Source organism: Pteropus vampyrus, unplaced genomic scaffold, assembly GCF_000151845.1.
Source record: "Pteropus vampyrus isolate Shadow unplaced genomic scaffold, Pvam_2.0 Scaffold72, whole genome shotgun sequence".
Taxonomy (NCBI): Eukaryota; Metazoa; Chordata; class Mammalia; order Chiroptera; family Pteropodidae; genus Pteropus; species Pteropus vampyrus.
Window position 1 is genome coordinate 3,894,257 of NW_011888853.1, and position 19,934 is coordinate 3,914,190.

Consider the following 19,934-nt stretch of genomic DNA (forward strand, 5'->3'; position numbering starts at 1 on the left):
TGTAGAGGATTCTGGCCCCGAGAGTGGCTTTGGGGAGTGAGTCTGCCCTTCCGGGGCTGCCCAGGTGAGATTATGGGAGGCGGTTTGCAGAATGCGCCCCGGAGAGCAGCCTCAGTCAAGGTATTCTGCATGAAAACTCGTTTGGGGGGGAAAAAAAAAAGTATTAAAAAAATGGCGGTTCTCATGAAGCTTAGAAATAAGCACAGATGAGAAAATATTTGCGGGTGACCGTGCAGCCCCGGGCGGAGGAGGACATCCTGCTTCCGCGAGGCAGGTGCAGGTCGTCTGGGCCGCAGGCTCTCAGGCGTGACGCTGCTGGACGGTTCTGTGGTGGGGCCGTCCCGATCACTGTAAGAATCGTAGCGACATCCTGGCCTCTCCCCCACTAGATAGGAGCACCCCTGACCTGTGACGGCCAAAAACGTCTCCAGACACAAAGGTCTCCTGGAGGCAAAGTCGCCTCTGGTCAAGAACCGCTGGTCTAAAACGGCTATGAAGACGGGACGCTAGTGTGTTCCGGTTCTCTGCTCGGCGAGCAGTTTTCTGACAGAAGTGTGGTTTGCAGAGCCAACCATGCCCAGCAGGCCACAGACAGTGCATGAGGTCTGCGACATTTAGGTGTCTCAGCCACACCCCACCCCACTCCACCCCAGCGCAGCTGAGCAAGCCCTGCCCCCACACACTAGCCTTGCGAATGCACCTTTAATGAGGCGCCCGTCTCTCCCTAACCCTCCCGGTGGAGGACGGGAAGACCTCAGAGATCTCTCCCGTGTCAAGACCAACTCCTTCTGCCTGCAGAACAGAAAGTCGCTTGCAAGCAGAGATGGGGTGTAGATGGTTGGGCCCCTGTTGAGGGCGGCTGGGGAGTGGGTTTTGATCCTGGCTCTGGGGAGGACAGACTTCTGGGTGCTGTGAGCATATGATCTCCTCCAAGGGCCTCCCCGTTCTTCTGAGGTCCCGCTCCCCGAAATGGCCTCTTTCTCTCTGGTTCAGCCTGGCTCCCCCAAGCCTGGGTTCCCTCCCGTAGGCCTCAGGTGGGTCTAGGCCATGCCCTCTGCCTTTGGACTGTCCCTTTAAACCAGATACTGACACCCCTGGGTGCTGGGTCCCGGCCACCGGCCCTGTATCCCGGGTTCCATGGTGAGTCTGACCTGAGGAGACCTCGGACACGTTAGTGGACAGCCATTCGCGATCTTCCAGGCCACTGCCCAGGCTCAGGCCTGCACACAGCGCCAGCCCGTCGGATGCCTGGTCCACTGGTACCTCACGTGTCCCCAGCCCTGTGCAGAAACCCTCAGCCCGGTGCCTCCTCAAGGACACTTGAACCGCTCGGTGCAAAGTGCCGCTTTCATACAGAGAGACCCCTGGAACGAGCACGTAGGCCACACTTTAGCGTGTCCCCGGACAGTAACTGCCTGGTCATTGAAGCGAGTCGTGCCAGCGACCAACAGTGAATTTCTGGTCTCCCGCCACGGGCCAGGGGCACAGCGACAAGCCGGAATGACACCGCTGTGTCCCCAGCTTCTCCACGCTGCCTACTCAGGTCCTAACTTCATTTTATGTTTACAGTAAATCCTGAGGGCGGAAAGAGTCTAAACCCAGGAGGCGGACTTCTTTCCGGCAGTTTCTTCTTTCTTTCTTTCCTTCCTTTTTTTAAATTGGGGGGTGATCGTCACATGACAAAAGGGACCATTTTAAAGTGATAATTCAGTGGCATTTGGCGCATTCACAATGTAATGCGACCAACGCGTCTATCTAGTTCAAGAACATTTTCATCACCCCAAAAGGAAATCCTGTCTCCCATTAAGCAGTCCCCCCCACACGCCAGCCCCTACTGACCCCCAATCTGCTCTCTTTTCTGTGGGTTGCATGTTTCCCAAGCTTCGTCTGTGTCGTAGCACTTGTCGGTAACCCGCACTCTTTTTTATGGCGAAATACTGTTCCGTCCTGGGGCTGGGCCATGTTTTATTTATCCGTTCGTCTTGGTGGACGCGGGAGCCATTCCCGCTTTTTGGCCGTTGTGACTGGTGCGGCTGTGTGTGCTTGCGCATCTGTAGGAGTCCCTCTTTTTAATACTTCTGGTGCCTGTCTAAGAGTGGGGTTGTGGGGTCACATGGTAACTCGTTGTTTGACCTTTTGAGGAACCGCCAAGTCAGCGTTTTCTCACGGTGCTTGATAAAGGTTGGTTTCCTTCTTCCTCCACTGGCTGTCTCGCCCCCCTGAGTCACCCCTGAGATCGGCATCGCCTACAAAGTCCTGGAGGGCTTCCCAAGAGGCCACCTCGTTCTCCTAACTTGTCACCGGCCTGAGGTGCCCCCGCCCATCGCCTGCTCCCTCTGGGGGAGCAGGGACATCGAGGTTGCCAAGAAGGTGGTGAAGACCCAAGACCTAGCCTTCTTCAGCATCCACGTCACGCTCAAGTCCAGGCCAGACCTGCTCACCCACTCCTGCCCGGCGGCCACCACTGGGGCACGCACACGGCCAGCGCCAAGCTGTAGAGGCACTGGGAGCTGTGGACCAGTGAGTGCATGGGGTGTGGTGGGGGGGACCGTGTGGGGTGCAGGGTCTAGAAAGTAAACGAAGCTCCTTGGAGCAGGAATTATGGGGGCTGGGCTAGAGGGGAGAAGGTAGGAGGGTTGGGCGAGGACAAGTGACCTGCCTCCAGGGTCCACTCTCGGTCCCTGAGGGCCTGGTTACAGGCTGCTGCAGCACCTAGCTGGCCCCCTGGGGCTGAAGGGACAGGTGAAAAAGAGCCTGAGGCTCTTTTCTTTTAACCTTTCTTACCTCCAGCTGACAAAATAGTTTGATCTCGTTTAATCTTCACAGCAGCTGAGGATGGGGGCGTGGGCCCAGCCTACAGAGGAGGAAGCTAAAGTGTTAGGAACTTAAAAACAGGCCCCTGGCCACCCAGCTTGCAAATGACAAAGAGCGGTTTCAAGCTCCACTCCGTCGATTTCCAAAACCTGTGTCCTTCTCATTTCTGTCCTGCTCTTAACTCAGGTGTCCCTCCTGGTAGGAGGCATGGGGGTGTGGGCAGGAGGGAGGGAGGGAGGGCACTGGTGGGATTGGGACCCCCTGGACCCGCACCTGGGAAGAGACAGCCTGGAAGAGCAGAGCCCAGAGTCTAGAGCATTACGGGTCAGGGTTCAAATGTTGACACTTATAGGCTGTGGGTTCTTGGGCAAGTCACTCAACCTCTCTGCCCCTGGGTTGCTTCATCTACAAAACAGAGATAATGGTATGACCCCAGGAGGGTGGAACAGCTTCAGCGTGAACTCTTACGGGGTAAAGTCTTGGACCAGGGGTGGTGGCTGTAACTCAGCGGTAAGGCTGCCTAGAGCATTAGCCTGAAGGCCCTGAGGGGTTCTAAATCTAGAATCTTCGAAGGGATCGTTCTCGTCCTGAAGGAGCATGTATTCCAGGAAGAGAGTCCAGACTGAAAGAATGTAAACAGGATTGCCAGATAAATTTTGCATAGGAAATACTCATGCTGAAATATTATTCATTGTTTACATGAAATTCAAATTTACCTGGGCATCCGATATTTTTATTCACTAAGTCTGGCAACCCCCCATGTAGTACATGTGAGAAAAATCCAACGAGAAGTTGTGTGGTACACACTGCAAGTAGGGTAGAAGCCAAGAAATGGGGCAGAGGGAGTAGGCAATCCGGAAGGCTGCCTGGAAGAGATGGCAATCACGGCTGGGTCTCCGGGTTTATTGGTCTGTAACAAGGGGACTTGCCGGGGAGAGGGTGTTAGCTCCCGGCCATGCCTGTGCTACCCCGTCCCACCCTGCCAGAGCCCATGTCACCGCTTGCAAGCTGACTTCACCCTGCTGGACAGAGGGTCAGGCCCCACAGTTGAGATGTCCTCCCAGGCACCTGTGGGCAGCCCCTCCCATCACCTACAGCCTGGTCAGGAAGGACGGGCACGTCCACGTGCAGCAGAGACCACACCACGGGCAGCCTGCCAGCTTCTCCTTCCCCCTGACCCAGACGTCGGACTGGTTCCAGTGCCGGGCTGACAATGGCGTCAGTGTCCAGAGCAGCCCCTTCACGCTCGTGCCCCCAGGTGAGAGGGGCCCTTGGTTTCCGGAGGGGCAGCCGGCACTCCAGGGCAGGTGGGCGGGAGGTAGAAGAGCCCCACCTGGCCACTGCCAAGAACAGGGAAGGGCATCCTGAAGCGGCCATGCCCACCCGGGCCTTACCTCAGGGAAGTGAAGGCCAGACATGCCCTCATCCCTCCGCCTCCATGCTGGCCCACAGCCTTTACCGCCATCACAGCTGTCACCTTTGGGCCACCGGGCCAGACGGCACAGACCAGGTGGGAAACCGGTGCTGGAGGCGGGGGAGGAGCGAGTTCTGTGGGGGGCCAGTGTGGACCAACGGAGGCCCTGGCTGCAAGCAGTGGGCCGTGGGTTTGTAGGGCAGGGCTGCCAGCAGGGCAGTTACACGCGACTTGCAGAAGTTGAAGGGCCTACTGTGTGCCAAGTGCCTGCTGAGGGCTTGCTGAGTCATGGCTTTATGGGCCCCTGTTCGTTGCTGCAGCCGTCCAGCCCGCAGCAGTCAGCTGGGTGGGGCATGCTCCTGCGTTCCTTATGGGACTAAGGAGGGATACTGGGGTGGGGGACGATGCCTCTGGGGACCAGCGCGAATCAGGGGCTTCTGCCCTCCATAGGAACCACATAGGCTGGTGTTTCCCAGCTGGCGGCAGGAAGCAGGGGCCAGATCTCCCGGGGTCTCCTCCCCGAGGCCACCACTTCACTGACTTGTAAAGTGACCAGAGCCTTTGTGTTGTCCGACCGCAGGCAGGCAGCGCAGGCCTCTGTGCTCCACCTGCCCGGCCCGCGGAGGTGGTGCAGTCACCTGGGCCCCACAGACTCCCTCCCTCGGTTCCTAAGACTCTGCCATCTCCTGGTGCAGCCTCTTCAGTGGGCATCGGTGGGGAATGTGCCCTTGGCACTCTCCACATCTCACCTCGGGGGCCCTTCCCCTAAAGTCTCTGTCCTTCCCGAGGGTCAGACTCATGGACGAGCCATGTCACCTCTCTGAGCCTGTTTTCCCTTCTATAAAATGGGGTGCATGACCTGGTTCCCACTTGCAATGTGACCAGGGGCCAGCGCTTGCCTACTCGGTGATTCAGTGCCCCTCTTCATTTAGTGGGGTGACTAAGCCCCACACCCCTCCTCTGGCCCGGGGCATGGATGACCTTGGCACCATAAAAGTCCTGGAAGCCTTGGGAAGCGTGCTTGCCTAACCTGGAGTCTCACCTCCTTCGTCATGAAGGTTGTGACAAGATACAAGCTCAGCAGAGACCCCCTCACCCCCCTACGGGAGCCCCGGTCCTTGCCTGCCACAGAAGGACCCACCACTGGAAAGAGGAACGAAGCCGCCAGCCTGAGCCCCCCGGGTTCTGCAATTTCGTGATGCACGGGGCGGCGGGTGGGGGTGTCTAGAGGTCGGAGGGGCCTCTGTCCAGGCCCTGTCCTCACCCCTCAGTGGCTTGTCACCATCCATGTGGGTCTGGGAAGAAGCTGAAGGGTAGACTGTGAAGAGACCGGCTGCACCCCTACCCAGGAACCCCCCATCTGCTCCCCGCTTCCCCGGAGTGGTACCCCATCCCCTGGTGTCCCCGTTTTCTGGCTCCAGCCGTCGGCCCGCGATGATCCGGCTCACCGGAAGGACTCCACCCCAGCTGGCCAGCACCCCCTCATTAACCTTACTTCCCCAGAAAAGGGTGTCTGGAATTCCCCCCTCAGCCGATGGTCCCGGAGAAGGCGCCCCCACGTCTCCACAGAGCCTTCCCTGTTCAGGCGCTCGGAACCTGTTGGAGGAAAGAACTGGATTAAACTGTGCCCTGTCACCCCGGAACTTCGTCTCAGTCTGCGCACCATTGTGGAGCCTGGAAGTCTGAAGTCACACAGCCCCTCACGGCCTTGGGACCCGACCCAGCTCGGGAAGAACTCGGGATGGGGCGGCGGTCTCAACCCCACCCCAGGCTTAGCTCGGGGGAGGAGGAAAGAGCGACAGGCCAGGCAGGGAGGGTGTCCAGGCTGCGGCCTGGGGTTTCGAGTGGAATGGGGAGGCGGAGTGGGCTGCATCTGAGGCTGGGTCCCGAACGGGGCGTCTTGGAAGGGCTTCCTGGAGGAGGAGGCGGGAGTGCGAGGGAAAAGGGCGCGTGGGGCCGCTGCGTCTCTCTCTCCGCGAGGACCCCCTGGCCCCTTCGGGGTTGCGCCGCGCCAGCACAGCGACCGACGAGACTCCCGCCGAGAGGGGGCTGGACAGCGAGCGCTCGCCGGCTGGACCGGTGTCCGCGGCGGGAAACGCAGGCGCCGCCGTCGGGGCGTCCCGCCTCGCGCCCGCACTTTGCTCTCGGTCCCTAGAGCCGCGCTGGCCACGCCCCGGGGGCGGGGCCAGGGGCGGGCCGCCCGGCTGGCTCCTAGGCGGTCCGCGGCGGCGGCGGCGGCGGCGGCGGCGACGGCGACGGCGACATGGAGAGCGGGGCCTACGGCGCGGCCAAGGCGGGCGGCTCCTTCGACCTGCGGCGCTTCCTGGCGCAGCCGCAGGTGCTGGCGCGCGCCGTGTGCTTGGTGAGTCGACGGGGGCGCCGGGGCCGCGGGGCCCCGACTCCGCCCCGGGCCCCGCGGGGGCCGCCGCGGTCCATCCAGCCAGCGCGACAGGTGGCGGCGGCCGAGGGCCGGGGAGTGGGGCGGCGCGCGTAGGGCCGGCACGCGGGGTCGGGCCCCGCCGGCCCCCGCCCCACCCCGGGCTCCGGCGCCCCCACCCCCGCCTCCCGGCCCGGGCGGGGGGCGGTCTCCCTGCTGGTAGTGGGGGTAGCTTGCGGAAGCTCCCGGACAGGTGGCCGGCACGCCGCGACGCCAGCGTGGGGAATTCACTGGGTGGGGGCTTTCCGAAGCCATGTGGGGTGCGGGGGGAGCGGCGGCCTGGCGCCCTGAAACGGGGTCTTCTTTTCACCCGGAGCAGCCCGCGGCTCTGCTTCCCCTCCAGAGACTGGGTGACCCTGGGATGCACCTCTCCCCATGAGCCGGGTGATCCCTCCAGCACTGGATTATTGGGGTGGAAAGGTCGGGGGGCGCCCCGTGTTCTTGGACAGCTGGCATCCAGAGCTGGACAAGGTGGGGAGGCTGCAGGCCAGGCCTGCAGTGCCCATACCACACCTGCCTGGGACTGGAGCCTTCTGAGGTACCCTGGTGGCACCCATCCCCTCCCTGCCTGATGTGGGTCCCACCCCAGTAGCAGATGTCCCGTGCGTCGGGATGGCAGTGCCAGGAGTCGGGCCTGGCACACTGCTCCCGGCATCCCCGAGTTCCGGCTTCATCTCCGGGGGGGTGGGGCTTGTGGCTGCCAGCTCCAGAGCCTGTTGAGAGGGCCGGTGCAGGCAGGCTGGACCGGCAGGGGAGAGGCCTGGGCCTGTCCCAGATGAAGCCAGGTGTCCAGAAAGGCCTATACCTGCTGACTTGGGGCATGGATGGGTGGTGGCCTTCAAGTTTGTAGGGGGAGACCAGGTGACAGGAGGCTCTTCCCAATGGCTCGGCATCCCTCCTGGAGTTCTGGCTGGTACACCTCCCTCCACCCCCTCCCCGGGACCAGGACAAGGCGGGGAGGAGCTGTGCCCACGCGCCTGCTTGCTGGTCAGACTAGCCTGGAGCATCCTGTGTGGGCGGGCAGGGGGGAGGGTGGGGGTGGGGGGAGTAGACTGGGGTTTCCTCAGAGGGGAGGGGCCAGAAGTCCTTGTAGGAAAAAAACTAGCCAAACTGGGGAGGCCGACCTTAAGAAGAGTCGGAGGGGTTGGAGAGATGGGGATCTTTCCACTGAGGTGGTGGTGGGGTCTCCCATCCCTGGGGTGTCAGACAGGGGTTGTGTGCTATCGAGGTGACCCAGCAAAAGGTGATCAGAGTGAGACTCCAAGCCCGAGTTTCTGTGCGTTGTGTTTGAAGCTCACTGACAGTGGGGACGGGCAGGTTGCCTTTGACCGCATCACGAACGTCACCCCTCCAGGCAGGCAGCTGGGGCAGGGCAGTCCCCGCCCAGGAGATTCCCCAGTGTTTCTCCGCAGCCTCAGTTCAGGAATCCCCCGCCACAGCCCCTCGTGACGGAGGCCGGCCTGGAGGAGGGGGAAGTGAGGATGCAGAGGCCAGCTCACGCCCCCGGCTCGGAAGGGCCTTCGATGCCGGCCTCCGCCAGGGGCACGGGGGCAGTGGGAGGGGCCAGGGCCCCCCGCCTCGTGGGCTGCCATGGGGTTTGGCCGCGCTCAGCCCCTGCCCGTCTGCCGCCAGGTCTTCGCCTTGATAGTGTTCTCCTGCATCTTCGGCGAGGGCTACAGCAACACGCACAACTCCGGGCAGAGGTACTGCGTGTTCAACCGCAACGAGGACGCCTGCCGCTTCGGCAGCGCCATCGGGGTGCTGGCCTTCATGGCCTGCGCCGCCTTCTTCGTGGTCGACGTCTACTTCCCCCAGATCAGCAATGCCACTGACCGCAAGTACCTGGTCATCGGAGACCTGCTCTTCTCAGGTATCTGCCGGTGGCAGCTTCCTTCGAGCTCAGGAGCAGGGGGTCTTCCCAGAAGCTCTAGGGTTCTGTGATCTGGGGGCCTTGGCACCCTGGGGAGCGGCCGGGGGCCGTGCAGGGTCGCAGCCCCGCCTGGGTTCTGACGGCGTGAAACCCACTGGTGTCGAGTGACAAGTGCAGGGCTTTGGAGCCAGGCCTCCCTTGGTGGCATCCAGCCCCCACCCAGGCTTCTCATCAGTGCCCTTTACTCTCCCGGAGGCTTCTGGGAGGTCCCGCCCTCCTCCTCTGGGGAGCCAACCCTGCGCTCCCGGTCCTCTCCCCAGCTCTCTGGACCTTCCTGTGGTTCGTGGGTTTCTGCTTCCTCACCAACCAGTGGGTGGCCACCAACCCTCAGGACGTGCTGGTGGGAGCCGACTCGGCCCGCGCGGCCATCACCTTCAGCTTCTTTTCCATCTTCTCCTGGGTAGGTGGGCCCAGTGGCCAGGGGCTGGTGTCTTTGGGGAAGGTGGGGGGGCTCTGGTGAAGGGTGGTGAAGGAACCCAGCCTCGGGGCTCCCCGCAGGGCGTGCTGGCCTCACTGGCCTACAAGCGCTACAAGGCTGGGGTGGATGACTTCATCCAGAACTACGCAGACCCCACCCCGGACCCCAGCACAGCCTACACGTCCTACCCCGGCCCGCCTGTGGATACCTACCAACAGCCGCCTTTCACCCAGAACGCCGATCCCGCCGAGGGCTACCAGCCGCCCCCCGTGTACTAAGCTGCCGTGGGGATGGTGAGGGGCGCAGGGAGGGTGCCTGGGGGACAGCCCTCGGTCCTGGGGTCCTGGACTCCTCCCCTGAGGCTTGCCTCCCGGAGCTCATGCACAGCCCGGAGCTCTCCTGCTCCCCGCGCCCCAACCCGCCCACCCTCCTTGGGGCACGTTTTAGGAGAGGGTTTTTAGCCAAACGTTTGTCGTTGCTTGTAATGATCCCCAGCCCTGCCCAGAGTGGCTCGAAGTGCCTGACTGTGCTGTTCTGACAAGTGCCTTAGCTTCTCCCCAGCCCGAAGGAGCCAGGCTCAGTCCAGGCCGTAGGGCTGCAGTGACTTGGGGTTCTCTGCCAAAGATGAGCTGGGGGCCTCCCACCAGCCCTGCTGCCAACACAAGGCTGGGGCTCCCCTCCTCCTCACTCAGGTTTGTTTCCGACCCCCCGCCCTCCCCCCCAACCCCCCCAGAGCAGCAGCTCACGCTCACGCTGGTGTCTGCTAGCTTTGGGATCTGGGGCCACTACCCTGTGCCAGTGCCTCTGGGCCACCATCCTCATAGCCATGGGACAGGGCTGGTGCCCGCCGCAGGGGACACTGGGCAGCACTTCATGCTCAGCGCTCCCGCCCCTGGCTGCAGGGAGGGTCTCGGCCTGATGACACCCAGCTTTATGTAAATAAATATTCTGCCACTGTTAGGAGGTGTGGGGTGCACCCACAGCCCCAGGCTGTTCTGAATGTATGAAAAAGCTTTGGGGGAGACACACAGCACCCCTGGATTCTGTTAGACTGGTTTGGAGATGGAATAAATTTTTCTCACTCGTGAATCTCCGCTGTCATTGGTTGGGCCTCAGCCTGGTATAGGAGGAGGGGACACTACTCTGGGGGACGCCCTCAGAGTGGCATTAGGGAACCGCATTTCGAAGTGTGGTAGCGGGCTGCCTCCCCGCCCAGGGGCCCGCTCCTACGGTGCCTTCCATCAGCATCTTAAAATAGCAGCCGAGCTCAGCTCATAAACAAGCTGGGTTTTCTGTGCCTGCTCCGGTTTTGGTGGGGGCACCTGGGAGCCGACCTCTGAATGCCCCTTCCTGTTACCCTTCCCACCCCCCTCAAAGGCCCCCCCCGGGAGGGGCCGGGGCCCTCTACTTCCTGTAGACGGGGCTCAGCACCTCTGGAACTTGTCCTGGGACAGGGCCAGGAGCAGGCTGGGCCACCCGGCCCCCAAGGGAGCGAGCGTGTCCCCTCAGGAGGCCGGGGCCCCCGAAGCAGGCCCCAGCTTCCCCTTTTGAGCAACAACAGGGCGCTATCAAACATGGGCCCTAATTGTTTCAAAATCCTGAGTGAAAACGAATAGCATTCTGTGAATGACAACCTCAGCGCTGTGCCACACCCGGGACCTGTGTGCACGGGGTACACCCTCAGCCCAGGCCCACCCCCACCCCGGGGGTTCTTGCCTCCACGTGAGCTGCCTGAGGCAGAGCTGAGCTAGTTTTCTTGGCTCCTGAACTGTCAAGTGTCCGTTTCACAAACAAAACCTGACCTCACAGCCCCAGCTGGCAGCACTGACCACGACCTCCTCGTCTTTCCAGTTCGGGGCCCAGGCTCTTCAGGACGCCCGTTTCGTCCTGATGTCCGCCCAGACTGAAGAGCTAACGTGCGTCTCACAATCTTTTCTCAGTCAAAAAGCCTGGTGCTGAGAGAGCAGTGGTGTAAACAAGGATCCAGGAAGACGTCCCCACCGAGTCACGTCGGTGCCTGCGGTGTGGCCCGGGGATTCCAGGCGCTTAGAGAGAAATACGCTCCTGCCAACTAGTGCATTTTAATGTCACGTATTAATTTCACTCTCTACCACAAGAATCAGGAACCCTGCCCCCAGTTCCCCATAAAAGACTAGCAAACCCCTGGGGTCTGAGCCCCAGCAGGTGTCACCCACATGAATGAAGCTGTGAGCCTCAAGAAAGTCATCACCAGAGCAGGAAGAGCTTTCAGCCCACAGGGAAGCGAAAGGGCACAAGTCTAGCCACCCTCCGGCTGGGAGCCTGTCCCAGGCCAAGGGACAGAATCCTTTGTGTGGAATGAGGCTCCGCGCTGAGCCAGAGGTGCTGCCGCCTGAACTTCCCAGTGAGAACCGAAACTCAACAGTGAAAGCCACAGAGGGGGAAGAAGCCGGCCGGGCTGATGTCACAGCAGCGTGCGGCCTGCCCCACAGCTCAAAGGAGAAGGAGCGGTGCGGGCAGTGGCCGGCTCCAGCCCGGGGTGGTCCTGCGCGGATCGGCAGCTGGGAAGGGAACTGAGAGGCGGTGGGCAGGCAGAGGGAGAAATGGGCCGCATACCGCCAGCAGGGCAGGGCCCCGTGATGGCAGAAAGTTCCAGGTGCCCAGGAAGCCTCACCCACCTGGGACTTCCTCCTCTGACAGGCCGCCGGGCGTGCAGGGGGCAGGCATCACCGGGCCTCAGTTGGGGGGGCTGTGCTGCAGGATCTGATGCTCAGCGAGGGGCTTCCGGGCCCCCGTGGCCGCCCTGGCCTCCGCGGCCTCCCCCAGCTTCCCCGGCACCAGCCAGTTCTCCTTGTCCTCGTTGCTGTCCAGCCCGTCGGGCTGACCCGAGGCCTTTCGGAAGTAGCAGAGGCGGCACACAGCATGGTATTTGTCAGCTCCTCCGATCACCTCAACCTAGCCCGGGGGACACGAAGGGCCTGGGCTGAGCGGGCACAGCACCTCCAGGCCGCCCCCACCCTGGGAGAAGTTGGGTGGCAGCTACCTCCTTCTCCATGCCCAGCCTCTTGGTGTAGGCGGCTTCGCGGAAGCACTCCATGCACACGGCCGTCAGCTTCACCACGCTCTCGGCCAGGGGCACCAGGTTCAGGATGGTCCCGAAAGCCTGCAGTCCCGGGAAATACAGCAGGTGCGCACTCAGCTGGCCAGGCAGGTCTGTGGAACACTTGCTGTCCCCCCGGCCAGTCACACCCTGTGCTGCCGGGGGCACCCAGTCTGGGATAGACTCACTCCTGGGCAAACCGGGAAGCCAGGTCATCCGGGGACACGGCACTGGGATGGAGAAGAGGCTCCAGCACGGCCCCGTGCCTGCCCAGGCCCTTCCTCCCTCCCGATCCCATCCCAAGACCTGGGCCAGACGCCTCACCTTCCTCTGGAAGGTTCCATCCAGTGCAGCCACAATCACAGTCTTCCCGGCGTTGGCCATGGCCTCGCTGAACTCCACAATGTCAGGGAACTGGGAAAGGTGAGCGGAAAGAGCGTCCGCCCTGAGCAGCAGCTCCCAGGAGCCACCGAGATGCTGCCGGGCAGGGAACTCCAGCCACCCGGATCGGCCTAGAGCACAAACAGGGACCCTAACCCTCCCCGCCAGCCCCCCAGCTGGAGACCAGTGTTTCTGCACTCACCCCCCACCGCAGTCATGGGCGCTCAGGCCAGAGGGCTGCCTGGGGTTGGAACCCATCAGCTGTGTGGCCCTGGCAATGACTTCCTGTTCTTGAGCCTAAGTGGCCAGAAAGGCCTCGGTGTTGCTTGAGGATTAAAGGCACTGAGTTTATTACACACGCCACTCGGCTGATAGGCGGGGGGGGCTCTCTGAGCGTTCGCCGTCTTACTGTTTAGCATAAAGTGCGCTGCCAGGATGACGGCACGCCCTTCCAGACACGGCCCACTGCGGTCACTACTCGGTAAACCGACCTTCATTTTACGTGGCCCAGGGCAAGGGTACTACTCAAATGAACCATTTGGTGCATGTTTATTGGTCAGTCATGTTGCTTCCATCAGTGGCGTTTCTCTCTCTAGATGTTGGTCTCTGGGTTGACTGAAGTGACTTTGGGCAAAGGGCCTTTCTCCAAGCCGCCATCAGGGATAAGGACAGAGCCACCCAGGTCCCTGTAGCATTCCCAAACGTCCACTGGTAACCACGTTAGTTTTTCAGGCTGTGTTACAGGTTGAACTGTGTCCCCTCCCACCCCCCAAATTCATGTTGAAACCCTAGCCCCCAATATCTCAGAATGTGACATATGGAGATAGGGTCTTTGCAGAGGTCATTCAGCTGAAGCGAGGCCCGTGAGGTGGGTCCCAATCCAGTGACTGGGGTCCTTATAAGATGCGACATTTAGACAGAGACACACACAGGGAAGATGTGAAGACACAGAGCCGTCGGCATCTACAAGCCAAGGACAGAGGCCTGTACCTGGTCCTCAGTCACGGCCTTGGCCTGCACCTGCCCACCTTAAAACGGCTGACATTTCAAATGGAACTTTGAAGTCCCTAGTGGATTCCGGGCTTTCTTGGTAGATGAGGAGAGGTTAGAGGCCTCCAGGTAGGCCTCCGCCTCCGTCATCACCTTGCCAAGAGCTGGCTGGCTCAGGACGTGCAGCGAAGGACGCGGGCTCCGCTTCTGGGCACACATGCCGGTGCAGAAGGCACGAGTCCACCAAGGACCGGAAGGAAGGACGCGACAGAGAAAATCACTCGAGCACGAGTGGTAACAGACTCGATGAAACGCCAGACAAAACTCAAAGGCAAAAGAACAGGGGACAGATATTTGCAGCACGTGGCCAAGTGGCCCCGTCGGTCAGATAAAGGACAAACCAAGGAGAAGGTGGGTGCAAGCAGTAAAAAGAGCGACTTACGAAAGGAGAAATGGATGCGAGCGGCTAACAAACACGGGAAAAGATGTCAGCCAGAGTAGCGACGAACCAGAAACGCAGTGAGCGCAGGATGTGTGTGCCCCTGCCCCCCGCCCCCTGACCCTGCCGCCCGCCCCGCCACCCGACTCTCCCGGGGGTTTCCGCAGAGGCCAAGCTGTCCCACCGCCTTCCTCCGCCCCCCGCCGGCCACCCTCCGTGCCTTCGCCCAGCTCAGATGGCGCCTCCCTCCAGCGGCTTCCTGGCTCTCCTGGGGTTAACTCCTCGGCCAAAGCCGACTGGCCGCCTTTATTGTCCTGAGACGCCCGGCCGGCACAGGCCAGCCTCGGGCTTCACCCCTGCCGCCCGCTCTCCTCAGGCAGCCCCGGAAAGCGTCACCCCCACTGTGGGTCTGTCCCCCTCCACGCAGCCTTCCTCCTCCAGCCGTCACCTATGACACGCTTCTCCCTGCTAACGGGAGCGTAAGCGCAAGGGCGGAGGCTCTGGCTGTACCCCTAACACCTAGGACATCGCCACCATGTGGCACCAGCTCGGAAAATACCGAGAGAATGAGACTGGCCAGCTGACCAGCACCCCACTTAGTAGGAGTCCCAGCACACCGGGCGGCAGCCCGAGATGTCCGTCACTGCCTTCGAATGCTGCACGGGGTCAGCTGAAGGAGGAGGTGGCACATGCATAAGGGCGGGCATTTGCTGATGTGGACAAATGGCCACATCGTGTGACACAAGCCCAATCTATAGCCAAACACGAGTCTGTAAAGACTAGAAGGACACCGATCGCGTTACGTGTTGTCTGTTGTTCTGGGCAGGGAAAAGTCGCTCCGGTGACAGGAAGGACCTGGCCGGGCACCCACGGCCCGGCCTCGGTGCTGTCCCGCTGAACACACAAGGCCGCTCTGTGACTGTGAGTGGTCAAGACAAAAACAAGACCGCTCCCCGGTCACACGTCTGAGCAGAGAGAGACCGTGAACGAAGGACCGACCCCCCCTCCCCCGGCCACCAGAAGTGCGGGGCTAGTGTCCTCCTGACCCACTCTCCCTAGCGAAAAGGCCAAAGACCACTTCCCTTCCCGAGGGCACTGAATCGAGGTAAACCGGCCCCTTAAAGCCCCCCCAAGGATGACCCCACACAGGCCCCAATCCTAACACTAAGTCCTCTCCAGCCCCTTACGGGACACCCCTGGGTCCCACGGTGTGTTCAGACCGGACCTGGTCGGCTCTGGGGCCGTTCTTGGTGGTCTCGAGCTAGAGGACATGGACAGTGGTCACCTACGGACTTTCGTGTGTAGTCTTAACTCTAGGTCACACATGTTACTATTTGTGTAGTAAAACAGATAAGACATAAAAAGGTTTTTAAATCACGACTTCCACTACCGCCTAGCCCTTAAGCCACAGGCGGGGGTGACAGCTGCGAGGCTCACACGCCAGCACCCTTGGCTTGCATCTGGGGTCTTCAGGGGCCGTCTCCCCAGATGCCAATGACATCCGCAAAGCAACATGAGCGCCTCGCCCACAGTCACGAAGCACAGGCGTTCCGACTCCAGGAAGGCATGTCTGGGACCCCAAAGGGTCCGCCCCTGGGGGGTGGGAGACCCGCCAGCCTCGCCACGTGAGAACACAGCATGTGGCTGTGACAGAACACCCTGTAGGACGTTACGAACCCAGCACCCGGTTCTGCCCTGGGAACCTAGGAGGCGGGGTGGGCAGAGACCGCTAACCGAATAAACAAAAAAAATTCTCTAACTTCCAATTTCCTCTTCCTCCAGGGCAGAGCTAGACTAACTGCAGCCAATACACTTCTAGCCCGGCTCACAAAATCCCCACACGAGGGGACCCGCCCCGGTTTCCCATTTCCGCCACTGGATGCGGCCACGCAGGACTGCCTCAGAAGCCACGTGTGCGGACGGGGACCTCGTCGGCAGGCCTCCCCCCGCCGCCTTGGAATAAGCGCCTGTCCCGTTCAGCTGCTGGGACCAGGGGTCTATGGCAGCTTCGCGGACCCACCTCCACGGCGCGGGGCGGGGCGGGGCGGGGGCTGTTTCATTCATTCAGATGCACTTGGCAGAAACAAAAAGTTCCGAAGCACAGGAGAGAAACGGAGGCCACAGAAACGGCCCGCCTGGTCTGCAGAGCTGGAAACAGCGAGCTGGAAAGACTGTGAAACGAGATTTCGGAATGACAACGGGAGGGCGGTGAACCGTCGAGTGCAAACCGGGTGACGCGGATCGGATCAGAGGAGATGCAGAGAGAACTAGCTGGAAACCCCAGAAACGGACACCAGTCATCGAAACCAAGCACGCATCGGGACCCCTCGCGAGAGAGGTGGGGTGACAAGGGCTTCCTTCTCCCTGCCAGAAAGGAAGGCACGAGCGCTCGCATCTGGAAGCCACACCGAACACACACGGGATAAACTTAAATGAAACCTCTCGGGACACGCTGTTCCGAGACAGAAGGGACCGCTGACCTGGGCGGGCGGGCGGGACCAGCAGCACGACAGTGGCCCTCCGGTGCGGCCAGGAGTGCCGAGGCTTTCCCAAAGCAAAGGAAAAATGACGGCCCCCCTACCATTTGCTACCCAGCTTGACCCAGAGAACAGAATAAAGACGAGCTAGGGGGACAGTCAGGGGAGCTCATGGGAAGAACAACGCCAGGACAAACCAACTCACAAACTGCCCTTCGTCGATGCCTATGACAGTCACGCCCAGGGCCTCCTGGGCCACGTCGCGGAGCAGGCAGGCCGGCAGCGCCTCCATGGTATACCTGCAGGGAAAGCCAGCAGGTGAGCAAGGGACAGCAGCCACCAGGACGCAGGGGCCCGAGCAGCTCTCCTGAGCACCCCCCTACCGGCGACGCAGGTTGCCCTGAGTGCTCAGGGCTTTGAGGAGCTGGCACCCTGGGAAGGCCTTTGAGGGGGACACCGGCCCTCTGGACCAGATGTCAGTGGGGCCACTGTAAAGTTCTCCTCTGCTTCTGTTCAACGGTGGGCCGGGATGGACAGGGTGACCTCATCAGGCACAGCAGCCAGGGCTTACGGTCCTTTTAGGAGCCGACAAAATATTCTAATTTCAATTAAAAATCAGGAGAATAAGTATAATACAGCCTGCATCGTATCTGTCTTCATATCGATGTAATCATAAAATACAATGTTTTTCTTTTCGTGGAGGGAGGGGCCCACGAAGGCAAAGTGCCAACATGGTCCTGGGCAGAGCTAAGCTTGGAACCACAACAGCCATGCAGTGACCAGAAGAACTTCCTCCACTCAGCACCCCCGGCCGATTAAAGATTTCTCCAAGATCACAGAGTTATTTGCTGGCACAGCCGGATTCCAAGTCTGCTGTCACACTGCTATCTCGTGTCCTACCCAGCAGTTTGAAAGCGAAAGGCCATGTGTGGGAACGTCTCAGTGCATTAAATGACATGCTGGACTCTGTCCTGCCCGCCGCGGGCCAAGGCCTTTTGGAAGAGGAAGGCTGCTTTGTCCTCTGTCTTTTTAAACAGTTTCTATGTTTTTTTTACAATGTTTTCTTCTGTTTCTATTTTTGCTTGCTCCTCTGAGCTGGCCTTCGAGGAGTTGGTAGTTTCCTGAACGCTCAGCAGTTTGCAACTGTATTTATAAAAAATTAAATACTTTACAAGTACAGCTGAGTTATTATCTTGCCATCGCCCTACTATTTCATGCATTCTAAACTCCCTCTCCCCTCCCAAAACAGAGAAAAGCAGAGGGCGGGCAGGAAGCAAGCCGGTTACAGCTTCAGCAAGGGCAGCGTCTCGGGAGTTTATTGCTCCTGCTGAGTACTCGGTCACGGTCACTGGCCCCACAGCTCCCCACAGCTCGTGTTAGACGGGATTTGTAGCACCTGGCCAGAACCCGGGTTTAACCCTGCTCTGACCAACTCCAGACACGGAACTTCTAATCCCTGCACAGTGTTGCCTCCTCTGCCCTCACTGTCCTCCCAGGGTGTCCCCGTCCTGTGCAGTGGACACCACGTGTCAGCGGTGAGGAAGCACACTGGGAGGCGTAAGTAGACCTGCATCAGACAGCACAGCCTGGAACGTGACTCTAATTCCCGACACCTGGCCGCAAGACCCCGGCATCATCCACCCCACCACCCGCCCAGCTTCAGGAACCCCACACCCCCACCCCGAAGCCGTGAGCCCTGCATGCGACATGGCACAGCTTCGCTGCGGGCGGCGCAGGTGGACAAGCCCGGAGGACTAAGAGAGCCAGTTCGCAACCTCTGCATAGCCGTAAACGCCGGAGCGGGGCTGCTCAGCAGCATCCCTGGCCCCCATCTGCCGGATGCCAGAAGCATGCACCCCCGCCTCCAGGTGGGAAAACCACAAACTCCAGACGTTGCCAAATGGACTGTGGGGGGCAAAATCGCGCCGGCGAAGATCCACCGGGCTGGAGTCCAGCAGAAGGCCACGTGCTAGGCAAGCGTGCCACGCAGCTCGTAAGGTCTGCTGAGCCGAAAGTTCAGTACCGGGCAGCCGCCTGATTGCCCCACCCCACGAAAGGGCTCTGACGGCATGTTCCGGGTGGGCTCCTCGGAAGAGGTGACAGGACAGGAGGGGCAGGGACTGACCGGTCATGCGTGCAGAAGCTGTCGCTGTACCGCGTGTCTTTGGCGTGTTTGATCATCAAGCACCTGTACTGGGCGATCTGGAAACGTCGGAGCCGTCTCATGAGCTCCGTGCTGCAAGGGCAGAGCAGCCGGTGAGAGGGGGTGGGCGCACCCATCGGCCGGAGCCAGGGCACGCGGAGACCCCACCAGCGGACGGACAGACGGAAGAGCAGGGTATGGAAAAGGCCAGTGAGGACGAGGGGGCCACCCTGAAGTCAGTCGAGATCTGAGAGGGGCTTAAACAAGAGCCCTGTGTCACTGGGGGCCTGGTGGCAGAGAAGGCGCTCAGGTGGTTTGGGGAAGGACTGGAGGGGTTTCTCCGGGACATGGGGGGCTGGGCAGAGGCAAAGTCCTCAAGCAAAGGAGAGGGCTCCAAAGTAATCTCCCAGAGTTCTTTTCTTCACAGACTGAAGTGACGTCACAAAACCTTTTTGAGCAGCTAAAGCACTTTGTCTCTAGGTCTAAGAGCCCCACCCTGGGCCTCACCCTTGTAGGCCAAGGGAGTTACGGAGGGGCTCACTGGCGCCACCTCGTGGAGAGTGGTTCTATGACATAGGGGAGTAAAGACGCCTGGCCTGACTCTTCCGTGTGGAATGAAATTTTCCCGGCCGACTAAGGAAAGTCGCACAGGAAGGAGGCGCATAGACACAGCGAGAAGCAAAGGGCCTGGCCCACAGGGGACACAATTTTTAAAAGACTGGGACGCCACCTACCGAGCGAGGGGCTAAACTGTAAGCAGCTGTGACCAGCTCGGGACGGAGCGTTCCTTGAGTGACACTAACAGGAGCAGCGTTAGACCTGGGCAGGCGGGGGAAGAGTGCCTCCTCCAGGACCGGACTGCAGGGAGGGGTGGCATGCAGGGCGGGAACGCAAGGTCTGGCAGTGGGGGCTGTCCTGAAGGGGGGCTCTGAGAGGGGCGGCAGGAGAGGAGGGCAAGGTCGCGGTGGGAGTGGTGGAGAAAGTGGTCCCAGATCATCCTCCCCGCCCGGCGAGGCCATTACCTTTTTCCTGAGAACATGGGTCCGAGGATCACCTAGGAAAGAAGAAGAGGTCACTTCGGGGCCCGCTCCGCACGAACGCTGGGGCACGAGCCACGACCCCGACCCGGATCCCGCATGCAGGGACCCGGCCCCGGCGCCCGCACCTGGATCTGCCCCCGGGTCTTGCTGGGGGAGCCAGGCAGCACCGTGGGCAGGTTGACGCAGCTCATGGCACCTCCAGGAACCTCTCCGGACAGAAACCTCGCTCGCACCCGCAGCTCCGAAAGCTCGCGCCGGTTCCCGCGCGCCCACTTTTACCCTCCGCGCGCTGGCCAATCGGGAGCCGGCGCCGCCGGCGCCGCCGGCGCCACCGTCCCTCCGTCAATCACCGCGCAGCCGTGCAGCTGGCGG

General features: G+C 61.0%; 3 protein-coding genes across 3 annotated transcripts in view; 2 read left to right on the forward strand and 1 right to left on the reverse strand.

The window, feature by feature from the left end:
* The window catches only part of CUNH17orf99 (chromosome unknown C17orf99 homolog), a 6,281-nt gene extending 2,099 nt beyond the window's left edge, over positions 1 to 4,182 (forward strand). The window contains 4 exon segments of the mRNA XM_023531632.1: positions 2,225 to 2,464; positions 2,467 to 2,524; positions 3,803 to 3,893; positions 3,895 to 4,182. Of these exon segments, the coding sequence (XP_023387400.1) occupies positions 2,225 to 2,464; positions 2,467 to 2,524; positions 3,803 to 3,893; positions 3,895 to 4,182 (677 nt within the window).
* Positions 4,183 to 6,439: 2,257 nt separating this feature from the next.
* SYNGR2 (synaptogyrin 2) lies at positions 6,440 to 10,102 on the forward strand. The gene is made up of 4 exons (XM_011362012.2): positions 6,440 to 6,590; positions 8,298 to 8,535; positions 8,856 to 8,995; positions 9,094 to 10,102. The coding sequence occupies exons 1-4, from the start codon at positions 6,492 to 6,494 to the stop codon at positions 9,289 to 9,291; spliced, it is 675 nt and encodes a 224-aa protein (XP_011360314.1). The 5' UTR covers positions 6,440 to 6,491; the 3' UTR covers positions 9,292 to 10,102.
* A 973-nt stretch (positions 10,103 to 11,075) lies between these two features.
* On the reverse strand, positions 11,076 to 19,848 carry TK1 (thymidine kinase 1). The gene is made up of 7 exons (XM_011362013.2): positions 19,688 to 19,848; positions 19,545 to 19,576; positions 18,505 to 18,615; positions 16,585 to 16,678; positions 12,417 to 12,506; positions 12,036 to 12,155; positions 11,076 to 11,947 (listed from the first exon to the last, which is right to left on the reverse strand). Exons 1-7 carry the CDS (start codon positions 19,751 to 19,753, stop codon positions 11,729 to 11,731), a joined length of 732 nt encoding a protein of 243 aa, XP_011360315.1. The 5' UTR covers positions 19,754 to 19,848; the 3' UTR covers positions 11,076 to 11,728.
* Between the last annotated feature and the right edge of the window lie 86 nt (positions 19,849 to 19,934).

What these genes read in the sequence shown, in the direction of transcription:
- TK1 (XM_011362013.2), bottom strand. Translation starts at nt 19,753, where the DNA reads ATGAGCTGCGTCAACCTGCCCACGGTGCTGCCTGGCTCCCCCAGCAAG. An exon ending in CCCATGTTCTCAGGAAAAAG is followed by an intron (nt 18,616 to 19,544) that starts GTAATGGCCTCG and finishes CTGCCCTTGCAG; the next exon opens with CACGGAGCTCATGAGACGGC. An exon ending in GGCTGGGCATGGAGAAGGAG is followed by an intron (nt 11,948 to 12,035) that starts GTAGCTGCCACC and finishes CCCCCGGGCTAG; the next exon opens with GTTGAGGTGATCGGAGGAGC.
- SYNGR2 (XM_011362012.2), top strand. Translation starts at nt 6,492, where the DNA reads ATGGAGAGCGGGGCCTACGGCGCGGCCAAGGCGGGCGGCTCCTTCGAC. An exon ending in CGGAGACCTGCTCTTCTCAG is followed by an intron (nt 8,536 to 8,855) that starts GTATCTGCCGGT and finishes TCCTCTCCCCAG; the next exon opens with CTCTCTGGACCTTCCTGTGG. An exon ending in TCTTTTCCATCTTCTCCTGG is followed by an intron (nt 8,996 to 9,093) that starts GTAGGTGGGCCC and finishes GGCTCCCCGCAG; the next exon opens with GGCGTGCTGGCCTCACTGGC.